General features: G+C 41.6%; 1 protein-coding gene across 5 annotated transcripts in view; it reads left to right on the top strand.

Annotated features, from left to right (window-relative positions):
• Positions 1 to 13603, top strand: part of OSBPL1A (oxysterol binding protein like 1A) — a 76333-nt gene extending 62730 nt beyond the window's left edge. For 3 of the 5 annotated variants that reach the window (XM_030266097.4, XM_012572044.5, XM_072924576.1), the window contains 9 exons: positions 473 to 570; positions 1271 to 1453; positions 1946 to 2053; positions 2145 to 2234; positions 2480 to 2606; positions 5932 to 6048; positions 6830 to 6953; positions 8633 to 8723; positions 12442 to 13603. In XM_030266097.4, the coding sequence (XP_030121957.4) occupies positions 473 to 570; positions 1271 to 1453; positions 1946 to 2053; positions 2145 to 2234; positions 2480 to 2606; positions 5932 to 6048; positions 6830 to 6953; positions 8633 to 8723; positions 12442 to 12544 (1041 nt within the window). In that variant the 3' untranslated portion in view covers positions 12545 to 13603. Of the gene's footprint in view, positions 1 to 472; positions 571 to 1270; positions 1454 to 1945; positions 2054 to 2144; positions 2235 to 2479; positions 2607 to 5931; positions 6049 to 6829; positions 6954 to 8632; positions 8724 to 9568; positions 9593 to 12441 lie in introns of all 5 variants that reach the window. The other 2 variants (XM_030266096.4, XM_030266094.4) reach the window with 1 other exon arrangement.
• The last annotated feature ends 4670 nt before the right edge of the window (positions 13604 to 18273 follow it).

Raw genomic sequence — 18273 nt, 5'->3', positions numbered from 1 at the left:
TAATTTGAATATACAAAACAAGTGATGCACAGTGCAGTCACTCTCTGCCCTCTGACAAATGTCCAGGCAGTTTCCAAGCAGCAGTAGCCCCCAGCCAGGTTTCTTTCCTCTCTAGGTTATTTACATACTGAACATGATGTCATATGGTGTGGAATATCCCCTTGGTCGATGTGTCAGTTCTCCCACCTGTGTCCCCTCACAATCTCTTGTTCTCCCCAGCCTGGTGGGGTGGTATAATAAATCGAAAAGGCCTTAACTTTGTTACTAGACATTGCTTATCAACAACTAAAACATCAGTGAGTTAGCAGCATTATTCTCATTCTAAATCCAAAACAGCACTCTACCAGTTACTAGGAAGAAAATCAGCTCTATCCCAGCAGAAACCAGGACACCTGTCTAGGAAACTATTTTGATACTCTGTAATACCAATGGCTACTGTTGATTAACTGTGTGATCTTACTCTTCTGAGCAGTGTGTTGCTGCGTTTGCCGTGTCTGCTGTAGCCTCGCAGTGGGAACGTACTGGGAAGCCGTTCAACCCATTGCTTGGCGAGACCTATGAACTGATCAGGTAATGAACAGAGCTGCACTGGAGGGTGGTATTCCATGGCAGAGATGTTTCATTAGATTTGTTAGCTGGCTTGCAGACTGCACTTCAGATAATCAGCTTCTGGCCATTCTCCTAGCTGCTGCTGCAGATGCATGCAATGTGTGTTGATGTTCACCAATTCACCTTTCAGTGAAGAGAAACTACTTAACTTTTCAATTCAGAGCAGGCAAATTAAATTTTCCAGGTTTAAAAGCCAGTTTTATCTACAAAAATTATTTTTCCCTGAAACCTTATGAATGAAAAATGTGCATGGTACATAAGGAGAGCGTACAGGAGTGTTCAGAGTACCTAATAAGCAACATGAGTCTATTAATGTGTAGCTGTACCTAAGGAAGATTTTTCTTTCAGTTAATATTTTGGCCTGTGTTTAGAAAGATTTAAGAAAGAGATTTAAGAAAGAGATTAGTATCAAAAGTAACTATATTGACTTATCAGATCTGGTAGTTCTTGTTTCTTTTTTATATTAAGTTCTTAGTTAGTTAAAATGAGGATGTTCTATGTTGTAGTTGATCTTTTCAGTTTAGCCAGGGCTTTTAATTGTCTTGCACTGCGTACAGCAGCTATGTATGGGTCCAACTTTTCCTTTCACCTCAGGAAAAACAACTGCAACTTCACTACACTTGATACGTAGGTATATGGTTTGTTTATCTTTATTTTGCAGAGATGATCTTGGATTTAGACTTCTCTCAGAGCAAGTCAGCCATCATCCACCAATCAGTGCTTTCTATGCTGAAGGCTTAAATAACGATTTTGTGTTTCATGGATCAATTTATCCTAAACTTAAATTCTGGGGCAAGAGTGTGGAAGCAGAACCAAAAGGCACGATGACTTTGGAGCTTCTTGAGTAAGTGGATCAGTAATAATCGAAGGGGTACAGTGCCTAATCCTTGATGATTAGAGTGCAGTAGAGTCTCAGGCTTAGGAACAGAAGTGTCCAATACCCAAAGCCCAAAGCCTGAGGGCAGATCACTTTGTGAGGAGGGGGGATGGGAAGATGAAAAGAACTACCATTGTTTCCCCATACATGCTGCATTCTGCTATAGCACCAGTGGGAACCTGGGCCTGGATGTTCTCCAAGTGCCTGGACATCAGCTCTGCTAAAGCCAGCATGCCTGAGTCCTGTTGGCTTTCCTCATGTCTTTCCATGCTAACAGTGACTGCTCCAAAGTGACTGTTTTAAGGAACTGGTAAAATCAGTAGTAATAGGTTAATAAACTTCTTGGGTTTACTGACTTACTGCCATGCCCATTTCAAGACTTGGGATGATGACGGCTTATTGAAGAACAGACATCCTGTACACAGATACAGTATTTCAATTTTTATTCCCTTCCCTTAGGCACAACGAAGCCTACACATGGACAAATCCTACATGCTGCGTCCATAACATTATTGTGGGCAAACTTTGGATTGAGCAGTATGGAAACGTGGAAATAACTAACCATAAGTAAGTTAAGAGTGTGAGCACTTTCACTTCCTGCAAGTTTGAAAAGGAAAAGCATTTGGAAGTAATTAGTACTCTCTTGTTCTGCCTTTAGAACTGGTGAGAAATGTGTACTAAGCTTCAAGCCCTGCGGCCTCTTTGGGAAGGAGCTGCACAAAGTTGAAGGCTACATTCAGGACAAAAGGTAACAGCTAAATTCTAAATGGGAAACATGACTGCCCTTGGTTCTGAGGGGAGCTGTAGAACTGAATGCCTTTAACAGAGTCTGTCAAGGGCATGAATCTGTAACAGCAGGGTTATGAATTCTGCAATACCAGTAATGGAGTTTTAAAGTTGCCCTCAAAAGTTCCTCTTTCACATATTTTTATCAGAAATGGGGAAATAAATCTCTTTCAGCTCCTTTGTAAACTTAATCTGCTTTTTTGACAGCAAAAAGAAACTCTGTGCATTGTATGGGAGGTGGACTGAGTGTTTGTACAGTGTTGACCCAGCTACATTTGAAGCTTACAAGAAAAATGACAAGAAAAATACAGAAGAGAAGAAAAGCAGTAAACAGGTATTAATCATGTAAAGAGTTGGGATCTCATAAGCATGATAAAACAGCTAAACATTTTAGTAGCATTTAAGAGCATTACAATTTCCTTCACTTATCTTCTCTTTCCTGGTAGGATACAAAACAGATTGGATGAGTACCAGTATTAAAGGGATAAAATGCTTTTTTTCCTCTTAAACTTGTATGCAATCTTCCCAAAACTTAGTGTGATATAAATACTGTCTAGTTCATTATCTGCCTCTTCCTCCAGAGTTACGTGGAGGAAATAACATATGCATTAGTTGGGAAATTTCTGATCACGTATGATAACATATTCTAGTGGGAGGATTTTGATTCTTAGAAGCAGGACAGATTAATATCTTAACTTGATAGAACATCATTTTTTCAAGCTTTTACAAGGATTTTTTTTATTGCTTTCTATTAAATTTTCACAACTGTAGAAGTGATGGCAATTTTTTATTTTTCTTCACAATTGATTTTTTTTGTCTCTTGTGAAAAAACATCACTCATAATTCTTCCAGACTTCTGGTTAGCAGTAAGCTTTTTGTTTAGGATGAATAGTGGTGGTGACAACATACAACCTGGTGAAGAGGATAGTAGTTTAAATAGGGATTGTTCCCTTTTGGTTACTGCAGCCAGGTTTTTTTGGTGGGGTTTTTTGTTGGTTTTTTTGGTTGGTTGGTTGGGGTTTTTTTGGGTTTTTTTGTTTGTTTGTTTTTTTGTTGGGTTTTTTTGTTTGTTTGGTTTTTTGTATTTTTGTTTGGGTGTTGATAGTTTTTGTAGAAACTTATGAAGAAAAGAGATGGGGAACTCTGCCAGCACTTGTGCCTGTGCAGGTTCAGATTGTTGCTGTATCTGAGCTTGCTCCAGTGCTTATCAGGAGAGTGGTAAAGCACTGGGGATTGCTGCTTCTCTGCGAGTCTGACCTAGAGAACTCTAGGGAGAAGGAATAAATAAAAACACACTGTGTCTTTGTTCAGCTGCCTGTTTGAATTTTCCAACAATGCTCAAGATGATCATTGCTTTTCACTTTGAAATGCAGCATCCTGTTGCATAAAGCTCAAGCTGAAGTGTTGCTCTGACTCCAGGAAAATGCTTTTTCTACTTAATTAACAGAACTTTCTCTGTAGAAAACTGAAGGCTTTGTATGAACTAGGCTAGGTAAGAACCAGGTAGTCTGTGCTGAATATGTACTCCCACTGCCCCTTGTGTCGAAGGAGTTGGTATAGTCTGTGTTTTTGGGGTGTTTAGGTGAGCCAAGTCTCATGTATAATGTCTGAATGCAGTTTGTCCCTTCATGGTAGTGAAGGATTCCTTCAGGCATAAAAGTACATGGCTTTTTAAACTTCTCATTAGAATTTTCAGATTTATGTAGTTGTTTTCCAGATATTACTTCTACTACTTAGTGCTACATTGCTGCTAATCAAGAAATGTTTCTGCCTTCCTTGAGGGAACCTGCTCAGATGAGAGTCCTTTTGCAATTTACCCAGATTTCCCCCTGAATCCCTTTCATTTTTATAGGAATAAAACCTAGGGGAAAATATTTTTTCAGGGAACTAGACAAGCCTTCATGTATGTAAAGGTGATATTTTACTAACATCAGAAGTGTTATAATAGACCCACAGTTAGACCAGGATGGTTCTGCTCTGGATGAACTGGAGTCTTTTTTTTAATCAAGATTAAGCATTTTGTGCAGAGTTTTCAATGTAAATACATGAAGAGAATAATGTAGGCAACAGCAACAGCCCTCACACGTGCCCTGTTACAGACACCTCATTTACAGAGGTCTTGCTTTTGCAGGTCTCTTAACTATCCTCATAGCAAGATACTGAATACTTGAGTAGCACTGAGCATAAAATATGAATCATTGTGGCAAGAGCACATGAAAATCCACATTTTACCTATTCCACTGTAATTCTTAATGCTATTTTAAAGTCTTGTATCCAACAAGGCAGAAATTGCATTGTGTATCGTAGCCTTTTTATAAAAGGCTTGAAGTTTGACAGTCTGATATTGAATTGTCTTTGTTTTGATACAAGGATAATTTTCTGCTGTGTTCTGCTTCAAATTCTCAATTTCTGAAGGAATGATCAGGATCATTTAAAGAACAGAATGACGAGTTGCCAGCACAGTTCAGATACAGTCAACTAAAACCCCTGTTTGTCTTCCTAAGAGCTGAGGGGCTGAACCTGGTCTGCACACTGTTCTACTGACTGTTCATTATTAAAAGCACAGTGAAGGGCTCCTCAGTGAAGCAGAATCCTTACTACTACTTCTGATTTTCTTGGAAGCGTAACACGTGACTCATCTCAGAGGACAGCTGAGTGCATGTTGGGTACTGGATGTTTGCACTATTTTCTGATGCAACCATGGGAGAGCAAAGCTTATTAGCAGCAGGATTAAAGCTGCTGGCCTTTTAAAGTATTTAAAGCATTAGTTGCCTTTAAGTTCGTCTTTAATCTCCGGTGATCTTTGAAACATGCTGCTGTTCTTAGCTGTGATTGTGACACCAGGTTTTCTTGGGAGAGCCTTATTCATTGTCCAGCATGGCTTTAGTTCAATCTTCCAGCATCCGCTTCTGTGGCGGAATTAATGTCAGCAGCATCAGAGCCCAGCTGCTTTAAAACTGTGTGTTTAGATCTAGTTCAGGTCATACCTACACTGTGATCACCAGTTACTCTCCTGCCCCAGTAACCCTCTATGGAATTTTTTACTTTCTGGGAAAAGCATTTCACAGTCCTTTGGCTACAGCTGCCTCAGGGTTGTATGTGTCACCCTTCATACCCTTTCTAGAAGCTGTAGCTAATCTAGGATATTCATTTCACATTTGCAGTTTGCCATTTCAGAGGTGCAGTGGCTAACACAAAGGAACAGAGCAGTAGAAAGGGCTTTTTGTTCTGTACAAACTGGGCAGCATCTGCATTATGTGCTGGTGTTCCTTTGTTGTGGAAGGATGAGGAATGTAACTTCCATTATCCACCTTTAATGAAGCAGTAGTGAAGTTGAGTATCAGGCATGAAAATGATTGTACTCGAGGAAACAGGACATCTCTGAGGTGGAAAAATTGACATTTCTTAGCGCTTGAACATCCAGTTTACATCTACAAAGATGTTGATGCAAGAAACTGTTGGTAGTGTTCCACTGGGAGGGAATTTGGAGTATGTGTGCTATGTTAATGCCTCAATCCTTGACAAGGAAAGTTTCTTTGCTGGAATTACTCACCTTTAGTCAAAGAAATAATTTTCTGTAAGTTCCAGTATTGGAATGATCGGGTGTAAATGGTTCGTGACTTCAAAGAACCGCTCTTTTCTTTCTGTGCTGCCTTCAGGTGGGCAATACCGAGGAATCAGATGAAATGCCATTGCCTGACTCTGAGAGTGTGTATGTTATTCCTGGAAGTGTTTTGCTATGGAAGATAACTCCAAGACCTCCAAATTCAGCACAGGTCAGCAATGCTTCTCCTTATTGAAAGTGTGTGCTATCCTGTTACTCTGTATGGTTTACACAAAGCACATCCATTTCTTGTCTTTGTCATTAGCAAGTCTGGATTTGTCTGTTTATTACAATGAGCCTCCCCACCACGACTGTAACTTTCTAATGTGGGGTTGGAAGGATAACTGCCACAGGGATCAATCTAGGATTCTTGGAATTTCTCTGGAAAACAGGATGCTTCATGTAGACAGTGGCATGGGGCCTTTCCCCATCTCTTCTGTTCACCCTGTTTCCCGCACTGAGGCCCAGCCTTGTAAGAAATCACACTGAAGGGTTTTATTAGAGGCCAGACATTTCCAAGGACAGACCTGCATGGAACAAGTTGGTGTGTGAAGGGCTGCAAAGCTGGAGAACCACTAGGTAGAAAACAAGGGTATTATGTTCAACTGAGAAGACAAAGAATTCATACAGAAAAGATGTCTCCACTGCATTAATCAAGGGGGAAATCTCTCTGTAGAGATAGAGAAAATACCAGTAGGACTGGAAGAAGAAGGTAAGAGAGAAATACTCATCCAATACTGAGTAATTGGATGCTGGCATCCTTAAACAGAAACAGCAAGGATCACCTACACTGCCTGACAGTGCAGTTTTGCTGGTATCTTGAGCAGTCCTATATTGACTAAGTAATACAAAAGCACTTGGATGTTTGTTTTTAGACAGCAGTTTCCTTTTGTATTAACAGAGTAGCTAGAGGTGTTGTAAAATCACCTTTCTTCTTTGTCTCTGAATTTCAGATGTATAATTTTACAAGTTTTGCTATGGCTTTGAATGAGTTGGACAAAGAAATGGAGAGTGTCATTCCCAAAACTGACTGCCGGCTACGACCAGATATCAGAGCTATGGAAAATGGAGAAATAGGTAACTTAATTTATGGGTAAAGGTGGTTTTATTTTTTCTTAAACCTGAGGGACTGGAAAAAAAGTTCTTAGATGAACAGCTAGAGGAAGTAGTTCCCCATGCATTCCTCCATGATGCCAAGCAGTAACTCTTTAACACAACCTTCTGCAGGCTGTGTTGAGCTTCTGGTGTCACTCACCCTTACAGGGGACAGTTGGGATGGAGGTAATCTTCTTCAGTGACCCATATTTGCTGCTGTGGTTTAGACTGGTCTAGACAAGGAAATACTTGTGAACCTTTCAGTTTGTCTGTTTCCATCAGCCCGGTGCAGAGGAAGTGTTTTGTTGTGCCAGTTCTGAGAAATGCAGTCAAAACTATTAAAGTGAAACTGCAATGCCAAAAAATACACTTGATGCAAAATTATTCTTCACTGGGAGTTGAACACTTCTGCTATCCTAGAATAGTGAATTAGAAATACATGATGAGACTTCCAGTGAATAGGAGTAGTGTGCTTTTAGACTAATATTAAAGCAGGATGGTGAGCTTTGTAGACTAACAGTATGGGGGCTCTCGTTTGCTCTGGCTTGCTAACTGATTGGGGTAAGTCATTAAACCCTGATTCGGTTTTAGCTGTATAAGAGGGCAAAAACTGTGAGACTTCTGGTAAGTAGTCTGAGATCTAGAAATAAAAACCAGTGTCATGGTGTAACACAGGGCAGTTGTGCAGTTTTGCTTCTTTTTACTCAGAAGCTGATAACCATTTTTTTTTGAGGCTTTTTAAACAGATCACTGAATTCCCACAACCACCCTCTCCTGCCTGTACAACTGTTATGTGGCCAAGGTGATGGATATATTTGGTTCAGAGAATCCCTAGTAATTCATTTGTCTGTGTAAATTTAAAGAACGAATTACTATACTGTTAGCAACAGACTATATTCCTTCATGATACACTAGCAGTGTGACGTTTGTAGCAGCTAGTAATACACAGTGCGTTAGTAGCTGACAGGGAATGGCTTATAGAAATAGTTAGGGAAATCATTCTTGGAAAACTTGTGTATGAAATGCTTTTAGAGGATTCAGGAAAGTGAGACTGACTTTCATCTAATCTGTTTCCAAGTCTGACTTACGCCTCAGACCTTCTGATCATCCTTTCTGGCAAAGAGAAGCAACTGCTCTCCTTGTTTGGGATGCTACATTAATGTGTTACCAAAGAAAATGAAGAGATGCTACAGAGACAATTCTTTGTGATTTGGAAATAAGCATTCCAAACATCTGGTGATGAGGAACTAGGTGCTAGTAGCAACGTAACCCAAAATTCTACAAGAAGCAGGTAGCCAGATTTCTGAAATGAATTGATCATATCTTCAGTTTCCCTACTGAAATAAATTCTATATATGCCACCTCCCTTAGCTCACATTTGCTGTCATGTAAACACATTTCCAGGGTCCTTAGGCCATGGATTAATATATATTTAGCAGTCTTAAAGACTAGGATGCCACTGGCTAATCCTGTGCCACAGCTGGCCTGGCTTTGCTCTTAGACTAAACCAGTAACCTTCAGTGTTCTGTAGAAGGCTTTTTAAATGGATATTTTTTACTACTGCCCGTTATTTATTTTCTGGGTCAGATAAAGTAATGTCCCTGTTTTACATATTATGTTTTAACATCTTCTGTATTTTTGTGTATTTTTATTCCTTCAAGATCTGGCTAGTGAAGAAAAGAAAAGGCTAGAAGAAAAACAGAGAACTGCCCGCAAAAATCGTTCAAAGTCAGAGGAAGACTGGAAGACGAGGTTGGTGCCCTTGCCTCTGTGTGTGTGTGTGTAGTTACATAAAGGCTTTGAACATTCAAGTTAAGTGACAGTCTCCACTGGTGACATGCAGTGAGTGTTGTGTCAGCATGAAGAGCAGACAGACAGTATCGGGTCTGCAGTGCCGCTGTTGTGTTTGCAGACTTGGTCCCAGCGGGATGTAGCAGTTCCAGAGGGGAGCACCAGGCTTGCTCTCAGTTCCTTCCCTCATTGCTTGCACACCCATATGCAAACACAAACTGTTGTCTTCTCTGAGCACTTCTTGGTTCTGACAAAGATGTTACCTCTGATGGCTGCTTGTAAGGACTGTTGTTGCTGGTTAATTTATAATTGCCTCAAATTATAAAGAGAAAGAGGAAATGCTTCCTCCTTGTGAGCTTGCCCATGACTTCTCAGCCCTATGGCTCTGTGCTGACAATGCTGTGTTCTCAAAGTTTATCACCCACTTATCCGAGACCCTGCCTTCTTATGGAGGGGACCATAAGAGGAGCTAAGGGAAAGTTAGCATACAAAGGACCTGCCAGGATTTTTTGGGGTTTTCTTAAAACTATGAGGAGTGGGCTGGGAGCTCTTAGACACAAGCTAAGAAGAAATTGTGAAAACCTGATCAGATTAATCTAGTTTGACCAAAGTCTATTTAAAAGCATAGCAGTGAGTTGGCATTATCTTCTCAGAAAAAACAACAGTAGGGCTAAACTTTAAGTAAGTAAGGTTCCGCTCTTCTCTTATTAATACAGTCAAACACTTGGGATTAAATATTTTTAAAATGTTTGTAAAAGTAAATTACTTTTTTTTGTTGTTGTTTTTTGTTTTTGTTTTAAATGAAGTCACCCATCATCCCAAAATCCCAGGTTTGGACATGTCTGCCTTTGTCTTTTTCCTGTGCCTGCTCTCCTGAAGTGTTTGGGTTTGTTTGCATAGAGACTGATGGAGAATAAAGCTTCTACGTGCTGGACAACCTTGCACCTTTTGCTTCCTTTCCTGAATTCAGAGTGTTTCTAGCTCTCAGTAGGTGTTTTCAAACCTGGGTTAGTTACACAGTATTCTTCCAGGTGCCTGAAGTAGCTTAAATATAGCCCAAAGCACCTGAGGCTGGAAATTGGGAATTCCCGTGGAGCTGTGTTTTTTGGGTTATATAATTAGCACAGATGCCATTCACAAGGTTCTGCAACTGCTGTTGTGCAGATTGTGTAGACCTGTTCAGCATGTGTCTGGGATATCCTTTAAGAACTCTTTACTTTCCAGGATGTTTCTAAAGCTTTGGCAGAAAATGCCCGGTGTCTGATCTCTTTAGTAGGAATTCCAGGTGTGGCTGCCTATAAAGGATGACTGTTAAGGTTAGGGAGAGTTCTGCTATGGGGGGGAAAAATGCATGCTGTGAAGAACTGTCCTACCTGTTCCCAGGTCATCTGTAGGTCTTATTCTGCAGTGCATTAAGAGCTCAGATCTAAACTACTACCATTTCCCTGCCACAGAAAAGCAGGTTTCTTGCTTTGTGCAGTAGAATTCCTCCTTCCTAAGACAATTCTCCCAAGTGCCCAGTGATTTTTTTTTTTTTTTTATATATAATTTAATTATTCTGAATCCACTTTGGAAGTGGGGTCTTGGTGTTTCTCAAGAGGTGATTAATGTTGAGCACTTAATATTTTAGATGCTGACCAGTAATTTTAAGTCTTGAGTAAAAATATTTTATTCAGTTCTGAAATAGTGCAGTGGTCTGTTAATTTTGATGAAGCCTGTCCCATCTTCCCCACATCACTGACTGGTTTAGGTCTCTCAGACTTAGTTCTTCCCACTGCCTTTCCCCTTCCTATTGAAGTAGATGGACTCTGGAGGAGGGGCACTCTGTCCTGACCTGTACAAGTGTTGAGGACACACTAATGAGCTGTGGGGTGGTAGAATTTCTTAATCTGAGAGGTGAGGTCACTGTACTTATAGCTCTGTCTCATGGCAAATGTTTGGCTTTAGCTCTGGAATGAGCTGCTGTCACGAATGAACTGCACACCTAAGCCAGTCCATGCACTTCTTATTTGGGAATAGCTGACTCCTCCTGTGGGAGGTGAAGCAGGAGTGAGCTGTGTACTAGGGGTGAATGATTTCTGTTGACTTCAGTTAACCTAACCAGGGTAGTAGGAGAAGCACTGGAGTGTTCATATGTTCAGTTACTCCCGGGAAGGCAGCACAAAGCATTTCTTCCAGCACAGCTCTCTCAAGTCCTTTGAGCCAAGCAAGACTTGCCTGTTAGCTGCCCTGCTTTGTAACATAACCCTGCAGTACTGGTGGCCTTTAGGCTTTTGCCTTTTAAAGAGATCAAGTCCTATTTGGTTCAAATGTGCTTTTTCTCTTCTGAAACATTATGGTGCTGGAGAAGGGAGGAGCAGAGTTAAACAGGCTGCCTTGCACACAGATCATTTATTTAAGTGAGTGTGGTCACTACAGTGAGTCACACAAAGGAACAACTGGCTTCTGCGGTCAGCGAGGAGGTGAAAGGAAGCTGTGGAGCACATTACCACAAAAACAGCTTCTACCAAGCTGGCTTGTGCCATTAATGTGGCTTGGCAAAATAGAGAAGGAAGTTAAAATGCTTGAAGTCTGGTACTGTGTGCTGTTGAGGCACAAAATTGAGTAACTGGGCCAAACAGAAAGTGGCATTCATTGCGTGCAATATGGTGCCTCCAGATTAAGCAGGAGGAGAAAAGAAAGGAAAGAAAGCAGGTGCAAAACATCAGTGTTTCTATTAATAACAAGCTTAGTAAAAGCTTGCAAGTAGCTCCATGCAGAAGGAATCAGCTTTCTGGGCATTCAGATTGAGTCTCCTGCTGCCAACAGTGTAACACAACATAGTTAACTTGTAATAATCCAGAACTCTTCCTGCAGCCTGTGGGTGATGTTTCATCCTCACTGAGGGTAGCTGGCAGACTTGTTCCAAGTTACCTGCTGGTCAAACCAAAGGGAAGGAAGCAAATGCACAAGCAGTGGAAAGAAGGATGAGTCACCTGTGAAGAATAGAGAGATGAGTTATATAGGGATGGGGTAAGGAAGGCCAAGGCAAAGCTGGAATTTGGCAAAGCCTGAAAAAAAAAAAAAAAAAACCAAAATAAAACCCAAAAAAAATACAAAGGGCTTCCAAACATATGTTAACCAGAAAAGAAAGGTCAAAGAAGATGATGGTTTTTAAGGTCCTTTCCAACCCCAGTCACTCTAGAATGCTTTTAAGGTGCTTTCCAACCCCAGTCACTCTACAATTCTATAACGAAGTACATTGCAAAAAAAAGCTTTAAAAAAACAAGGGGTAGTCTAGATCCAGAGATATAATATTTGTTTTCAGGACTGCAGTGCTTGTGGTGTTTACATGTCTTGCAAAAACTGTTACTGCTTGTGCATGCCAGAATGGTTTTTCAAAACTGCTTTGAAATAAAGCTGTATCTGTCCTTTTTTATGCGGTCATCTTGGCAGCTTCAAATGGCAAAACACTGGTGTAATTCCATCTCAGAGATGTTTAAGCAGTGTTGCAAATGGGGAAATGTAGTCACTGAAGATGATTTTAAACTCACTCACAAATTTAAAACCAAGAGGACTCCTGCAACAATTACTTTGTGCTGTGTATTTTATATCATCTGTTGAAGATGCAGCAAAGCAGTTCTGAACTTGTACAAGTGAGTCTAATAGCTTCACTAACATGCTGTGTGTTTCCTTGCAGATGGTTCCACCAAGGCCCCAATCCCCACACTGGTACACAGGACTGGCTTTACTCTGGCAACTACTGGGACAGAAACTACTTTAACTTGCCTGATATTTATTAAAATGCAGTAAGGAGCCTCTGACTGATACAAATAAGTCTTAATCTGTTTTAATGTTTTCCCTTGTTCTACTTATCTCCTGAAAATACTGACATGTTATCAAACAGAATATTAAGCATCTCTGCAATAAATCTGGTGGTACATGATCTGCAGTCCTAAAGGTAGGGGAATAACTTTTCTGGCTGATGGTGGGTCCTGCATGGACAAAGTTGCTGTGGTTTCAAGCTGCCCTGAGTACACCTATATTAGGTTGTGGTGTATGAGGAATAGAACACCTTCAGCTGTTCTGTGAATACTTTATTTTGTAGATAACATTGGCACAAGTAAAACTGGTTTTATTTATTGTGACATGGGAATGTTTAAAAAGCACACAAAGTAATCGCAATATTCTGCTCCTAAATGAAGAAAAGGGTGTCACTTCTGTAAAGATGTAATTTTTTCATAAAATGACTTTTACTAAAGTAATTCTCTTGAAGCCTGAGCTCTGCTCAGGAGATTCCAGAAGTGTTCCCATCTCTGGAGGAGTAATGCAGTTGTTTAAGCTGGTAACATTACTCAGAGGTTATTTATTCAATGTTTTGTGCAGTGTGTTTTGAATTTTGCTCTCCTGTTTTGCTACCAACCTTATGATTTAAGGAATTAAGAGCCATTTAAATATCTACAGATTTGATTTGAACTGCACACTAGTAACAGGTTTTAAAAGAATCTGTTTCATGCACTAGAAGTTCCGGTGCCCAGCACCACTGCAAGAACCTAATCAGTCCAGGAATGGCCTGGTGGAACATGGCAGGGGGACAGGACTGTGTCTGTACTGTGCAAACTCCCTGCCAGGAAGTCTTGTGCATTTCAAAGGTAGTACAGCACCTCAGTGAGGCCTCCTGTGCACAGCTGCTTTACCCCTTTTCAGTGGGGTGCATTCAATCTTAGTCTGTTTATACTGAACTGTGTACAGAGCTTCTAGAGGGCAAGCTGCTCTTTGTACAGTATTTTAACTGCTGTCTGGAGGTTAGTGTTAATTGAATAATTTAATTGCTACTAAATAAAGGCTTCAAACTTCTTGCATCTAGTCTAAAGTGAGTGGTGTTCAAAAGTCCTGACCCCTTCTGAGGAAGCCTGATCCAAAGCCTGCAGCAGTGAGGACAAAGTAGTATGTTTCTCTGTGCTCCAGGGACCTCTCTTCTCCCTAAGCAAGGAAGAGTCTCTTTCTAAGGGGTGGGGAGGGCTGGGGAACTGAGAGCTTCCTGCAGCTTGAGCTTTGAGTGGACTACTGAAACTGTTAATAAGGCAATGAGATGCTTTCTATTTTTATTCTAGGCACTTCTCGCATTACTCAGGTCCTGATGCTGAGACATATTTGCATAGATAAGGGAAAGCTTTTCCTTGGCAGTCTTTCCTGTAAGGGGCCAGTTCTCACAGTGACCTGTAGATGCAGGAGTTTAATACCTGTTCTATCTGTAGGAAGCCTCTACTCTGGCCAGACCTTCCTGAAATCTGTCTTGATTGCTATGCAGCTTCCAGGTGTGAGTCTGAGTTCTGCAGAGCAGCCTGGCTGTTGGGCTAGTGCAGGTCATCACATGGAACTGAACACTGAATGCCAAGGAAAGTAAAACATTTGGTTCCTGCCTGCCCCCCCATGACTACACCATGTCAGCACAGTGAGAGGCTGGGTGGCTCCTCACCACAACAGCTCCAGCAGATGTGGCAGTGGGCACAGTTCACACAAAGCTAACATTGGGGATGTTCAACATGGGAATGCAGTTCTAATTGCTGGTGCTTTATTTTGAGCATTTGCTTAACATAATTTGATTTATTGCAATGTAACTCCATCCATCCTGACCGCTTCCTGAAGTGCAAACAGCCTCTCTTCTCTGCCAGTTTAAAAATTAACATGAACTCAGTAACTAAGTGTGCAAGAACTACTTTAGGTGCTGCCTAAATGCATTCCAAGGGGAGGGTATTTTGCCCCACTCTTGAATATTACACAAATGCTAAAAGTTCACAATACAGGCAAAGAGATATGTATAAATATGAGTTTAAAAATGTGGTTCTTTCAGACTAAAATCAGAGCAGGACTTGCAAACAATAACAAGCAGAGGAAGGCAGTATGGGTGTGTTATATAGGACAACTAGTTTAACCAATCATCTCAATTTACCCTTTTCAAAATAAAATAAAGTTTCTAGTAGTAAAATCCTAACAGTCACATGTTCCTATGTAGGAAGCAAACATTGTTCTTCAGTACCCTGCTCTGTACATGGGGTCTGATGTAATGGTAAGCTGTCCTTGCAGTACTGTAACTTTCTGCAGGAGCCCTTACTATTGTGTGCTACTGCCAGCTGGTCTTTGGCTTAGCTGCACATTCAGCTGCAGAATTAGAACCAGGGCTTGCTGATTGCTCATCAGGGAATGTAGTGGATCTCCTCCTTGCACCAGCATCTGGCTGTCCAAACATGGCATGGGTAGAAACAGGTTTATAGTACTGTGTGTTTTGAACATCAGAGCTCACTGGAACAAAAAGGGGATAATTTCCCATCTTCATTTTCTTGCATCACATAATTTGGATCAGGTATTTGTGACAGCTGACCATGTTGTTAATCTTTTCCCCTGGAAAAGCTAAACATTGCCCAAGAATAAGGACCCCCACCTCCAGCAGGACAAAGGCTTCATGGTAATTTTTACCTTGTCTCAACTAAGTTAGACAACAGAAGGTCCTTAAATTAGAGTGTGGTGGATGTCCCGGGCAACTGAGGCTAAAAAGGCAGAAACAATTGTTGGAATCAGGAGCAGTTAGTTCCAATTATATTACAAATATTTAGGTCTTAAACAAACACACCTAGACCTAGGGAAAGCAAGCATGATACAGAAGGGATCTGGGACAGCAAACACTATTTGTTATGTGGGTGACAAACACCTGCAACCTAGAAAATAATAATGTAAAAATAAAATGTCAGAGCAGAGGTTATTTTGTCTGGTATTTCTGAAACTGAACTTAGGCAAGTTTGTCAAAAAGTTAAGGTTTTTTTACAAAAAGCCACTGTTAATCTAGAAATCTACCTAAGCACAAATCTCCTTTACAAAAGGTTCTCCTGTTCCGGGGGGCAGGGGGGCAGCTCCACGCTGGAGGATTTCTCCAGCTGGGCAAGGGCTGAGCTGGGCATATGCCACCACAGGGAAGAGATGCTGGTGAACCTCACCTAGAAAGATGGGCACTAGTTCTCTTGCTCTTTGTGGAAGGATGGCTGCAGAAACTCACCAAGTCCAGACACCACAGGCAACCACCACCATTTTTTTTTTCTAAGTGGAAAAACTTAGGTCACTGCTGGAATAAATTATCTTTTAGTCAAGGAGAATCAAAACTAGGGCTCCAACTAGTCACCTTTCCTTAGCCACAGGGCACATGGATTACATCTTAAGTCTCTAACACCTGCTTCAGAAAATACAGGTTTTCAGCAAGATCATTTGGCATCCATGGACACTTTCCCATCACTCTTACCTGCCTCTCTGCCTTCAAGGGTACAGAGTCTTGGCCAGAGCCACATTTCTTGGACCAAATGGCAGTGAAATCTAATGCAGGCATTGGAGCCAGGCAGACAGTGTTGATTCAGTAGCTTCTTAGAAGTCACCTCTAACCCTGCATTGCACTGACAAGAGGTGATCTTCCATTTATTTACCACTAAGCTGTAGAGCTGGAAGCTGGAAATAGGAAGACGACATGAATGCCCAAACTTTCTTACCTGACAAGACAAACTTGCTCAGTTTGATTCCAGTTGTGCTGTAGATTCTGTTTTCTCAGGATGCCAAATAAATCATCATCAGATGGACCTAAGGTTGCAGTACTTGAGGCCTGGCCTGCATTTAATGGCTGCTTCATCTTTAAGAGATAATTTGTTTGGTCTACAAAGGGAATTACTTTGAAAACTGCTCTATAAAAGATGGAACCTCTACATCCATAATCAGTTCATCATCCCAACACAATGCTACAGCCTTACTGGTTGAGGTAACCTTGGTTTCACTCCAGAAAGGTACACCCTGAAATGGATCATTAGGAGCGGGTGATGGTAGAGGAGAAAGGTGATCATTCTCTGTAAAACCAGCACAGTAGCAGAGGAGAAGGCAAGTCTTTCAATTCATCATCACAGCACTGAGCTACTTTCTGAATGACATCAGAAATTATGAGAGACATTTATTTGAAGCATTAGAGCTAAGTCCTCTCTGAAAAAACATTATTCTGCCTGCCAGCCCAAGCCAAGTCAGGCCCATTTATAACCTGTCTCTTGGGCAATGCCACAGAAAGGCATTCAGATGACAACTTCTCAGTTATGCAGCCACTCTCTCATCATATTTGAAAAGTCATGGCAGTCAGGCAAAGTCCCCAGTGACTGGAGAAAATGCAATATCACATCTGTTTTTAAAAAAGGTGATGAGGACTGTAGGAGCTACCAACCAGTCAGCCTTACCTCTGTGCCTGGTAAGATCATGGTACAGATCATCCTGGAAGATACTTCAAAACATGTGGAAGACAGAGAGGTCGTTAAAGACAGCCAATACAAGCTGCACTTCGCCAAGGGCAAACAGTACCAGACTGATCTAGTGGCTGATGGAGTGGCTGCATTAGTGGACAAGGGATGAGCTACAGATGTCATCTACCTGGCCTCCCAACATTCTGGCTGCTAAACTGGAGATATATGGGTTTGATGGATAAGGAAGTGGCTAGAAGGGTGGAAACAAACAAGCAGTAAGTGGACCATCAAGGGTCTGTACTGGGACCAAAACTATTGTTAACAAGTCTGTAGCAGACTCCTTACTGTCTCTTCAATGACAGCAGGATCCAGTGCACCCTCAGCAGGTTTGCACATGACACCAAGCTGAGTGTGGTGCAGTTGATTTACCAGAGGGAAGAGATGCCATCCAAAGGGACCTGGACAGGCTTGAGGACTGGGCCTCAGCAAGCTACAAGAAGTTCAGCCAAGGCCAAGTGCAGGATCTTGCATCTGCTCACAGCATTCACACATTCCCATGAGCTGCTGCTTTTTCCCCCTCCCCACACTACCATGAAACCTGTTCCTGCTTTCTGCTGCTGACTTGCCTAACGCCCAGTACAGGCAGAACCCTTCTAGGCAAGTGCCTTTGCCAAAACCTGTTCTCCTCACTATCAGCCAAGCCAGACATTTCTTCCCAGCACAGGATGAGGGCAATTCTTCCCTCAGCCTCAGGCTATGATGCTATCACACAATCTAATGCTGCAACTTGTGGAAAGCAGAAAGGCTTCAGCTACATCCCACCCCTCTGTAGTGAAGGTGTGGGTGCACAGACCGTCCCCTGCTTACAGCCTGGCCTTTAAACAGAGGCAACATACAAAACCCAATGGATCTGAACTGCAAAGTACAGCACCTGAGAAACAATGTTCCTTGGTGGCCTCTGGCAGGGGCTCAGAAGACACAGCTGGAGACTGTAACCTCTTTAGCCACACCCCAAGAGGAACGAGGTTATCCCTTCACAATGGCTTTGTTTGTACTGCAGAATCTTATGATTGCAAGGGCAAACCCTGAAACAAACCTCACCTGCCCAGGTGATTGGTGCAGGTGACATATGCTTCCCAGCACACATTATTAGTAGGTACACAAAAGATCATTTTCTGTACCAATACAACAAGCACAAAAAAGGTCACCATGTAGTGCTGTATTTTCAAGGTTACCACTGTGTTTTGGAGGATCATGAAGACAGAAAGACCACA

This window comes from Taeniopygia guttata, chromosome 2, assembly GCF_048771995.1.
Source record: "Taeniopygia guttata chromosome 2, bTaeGut7.mat, whole genome shotgun sequence".
NCBI classification, from domain to species: Eukaryota; Metazoa; Chordata; class Aves; order Passeriformes; family Estrildidae; genus Taeniopygia; species Taeniopygia guttata.
Note: the sequence above shows the minus strand (reverse complement) of the source record. Positions and strands in the feature narration are given on the sequence as shown.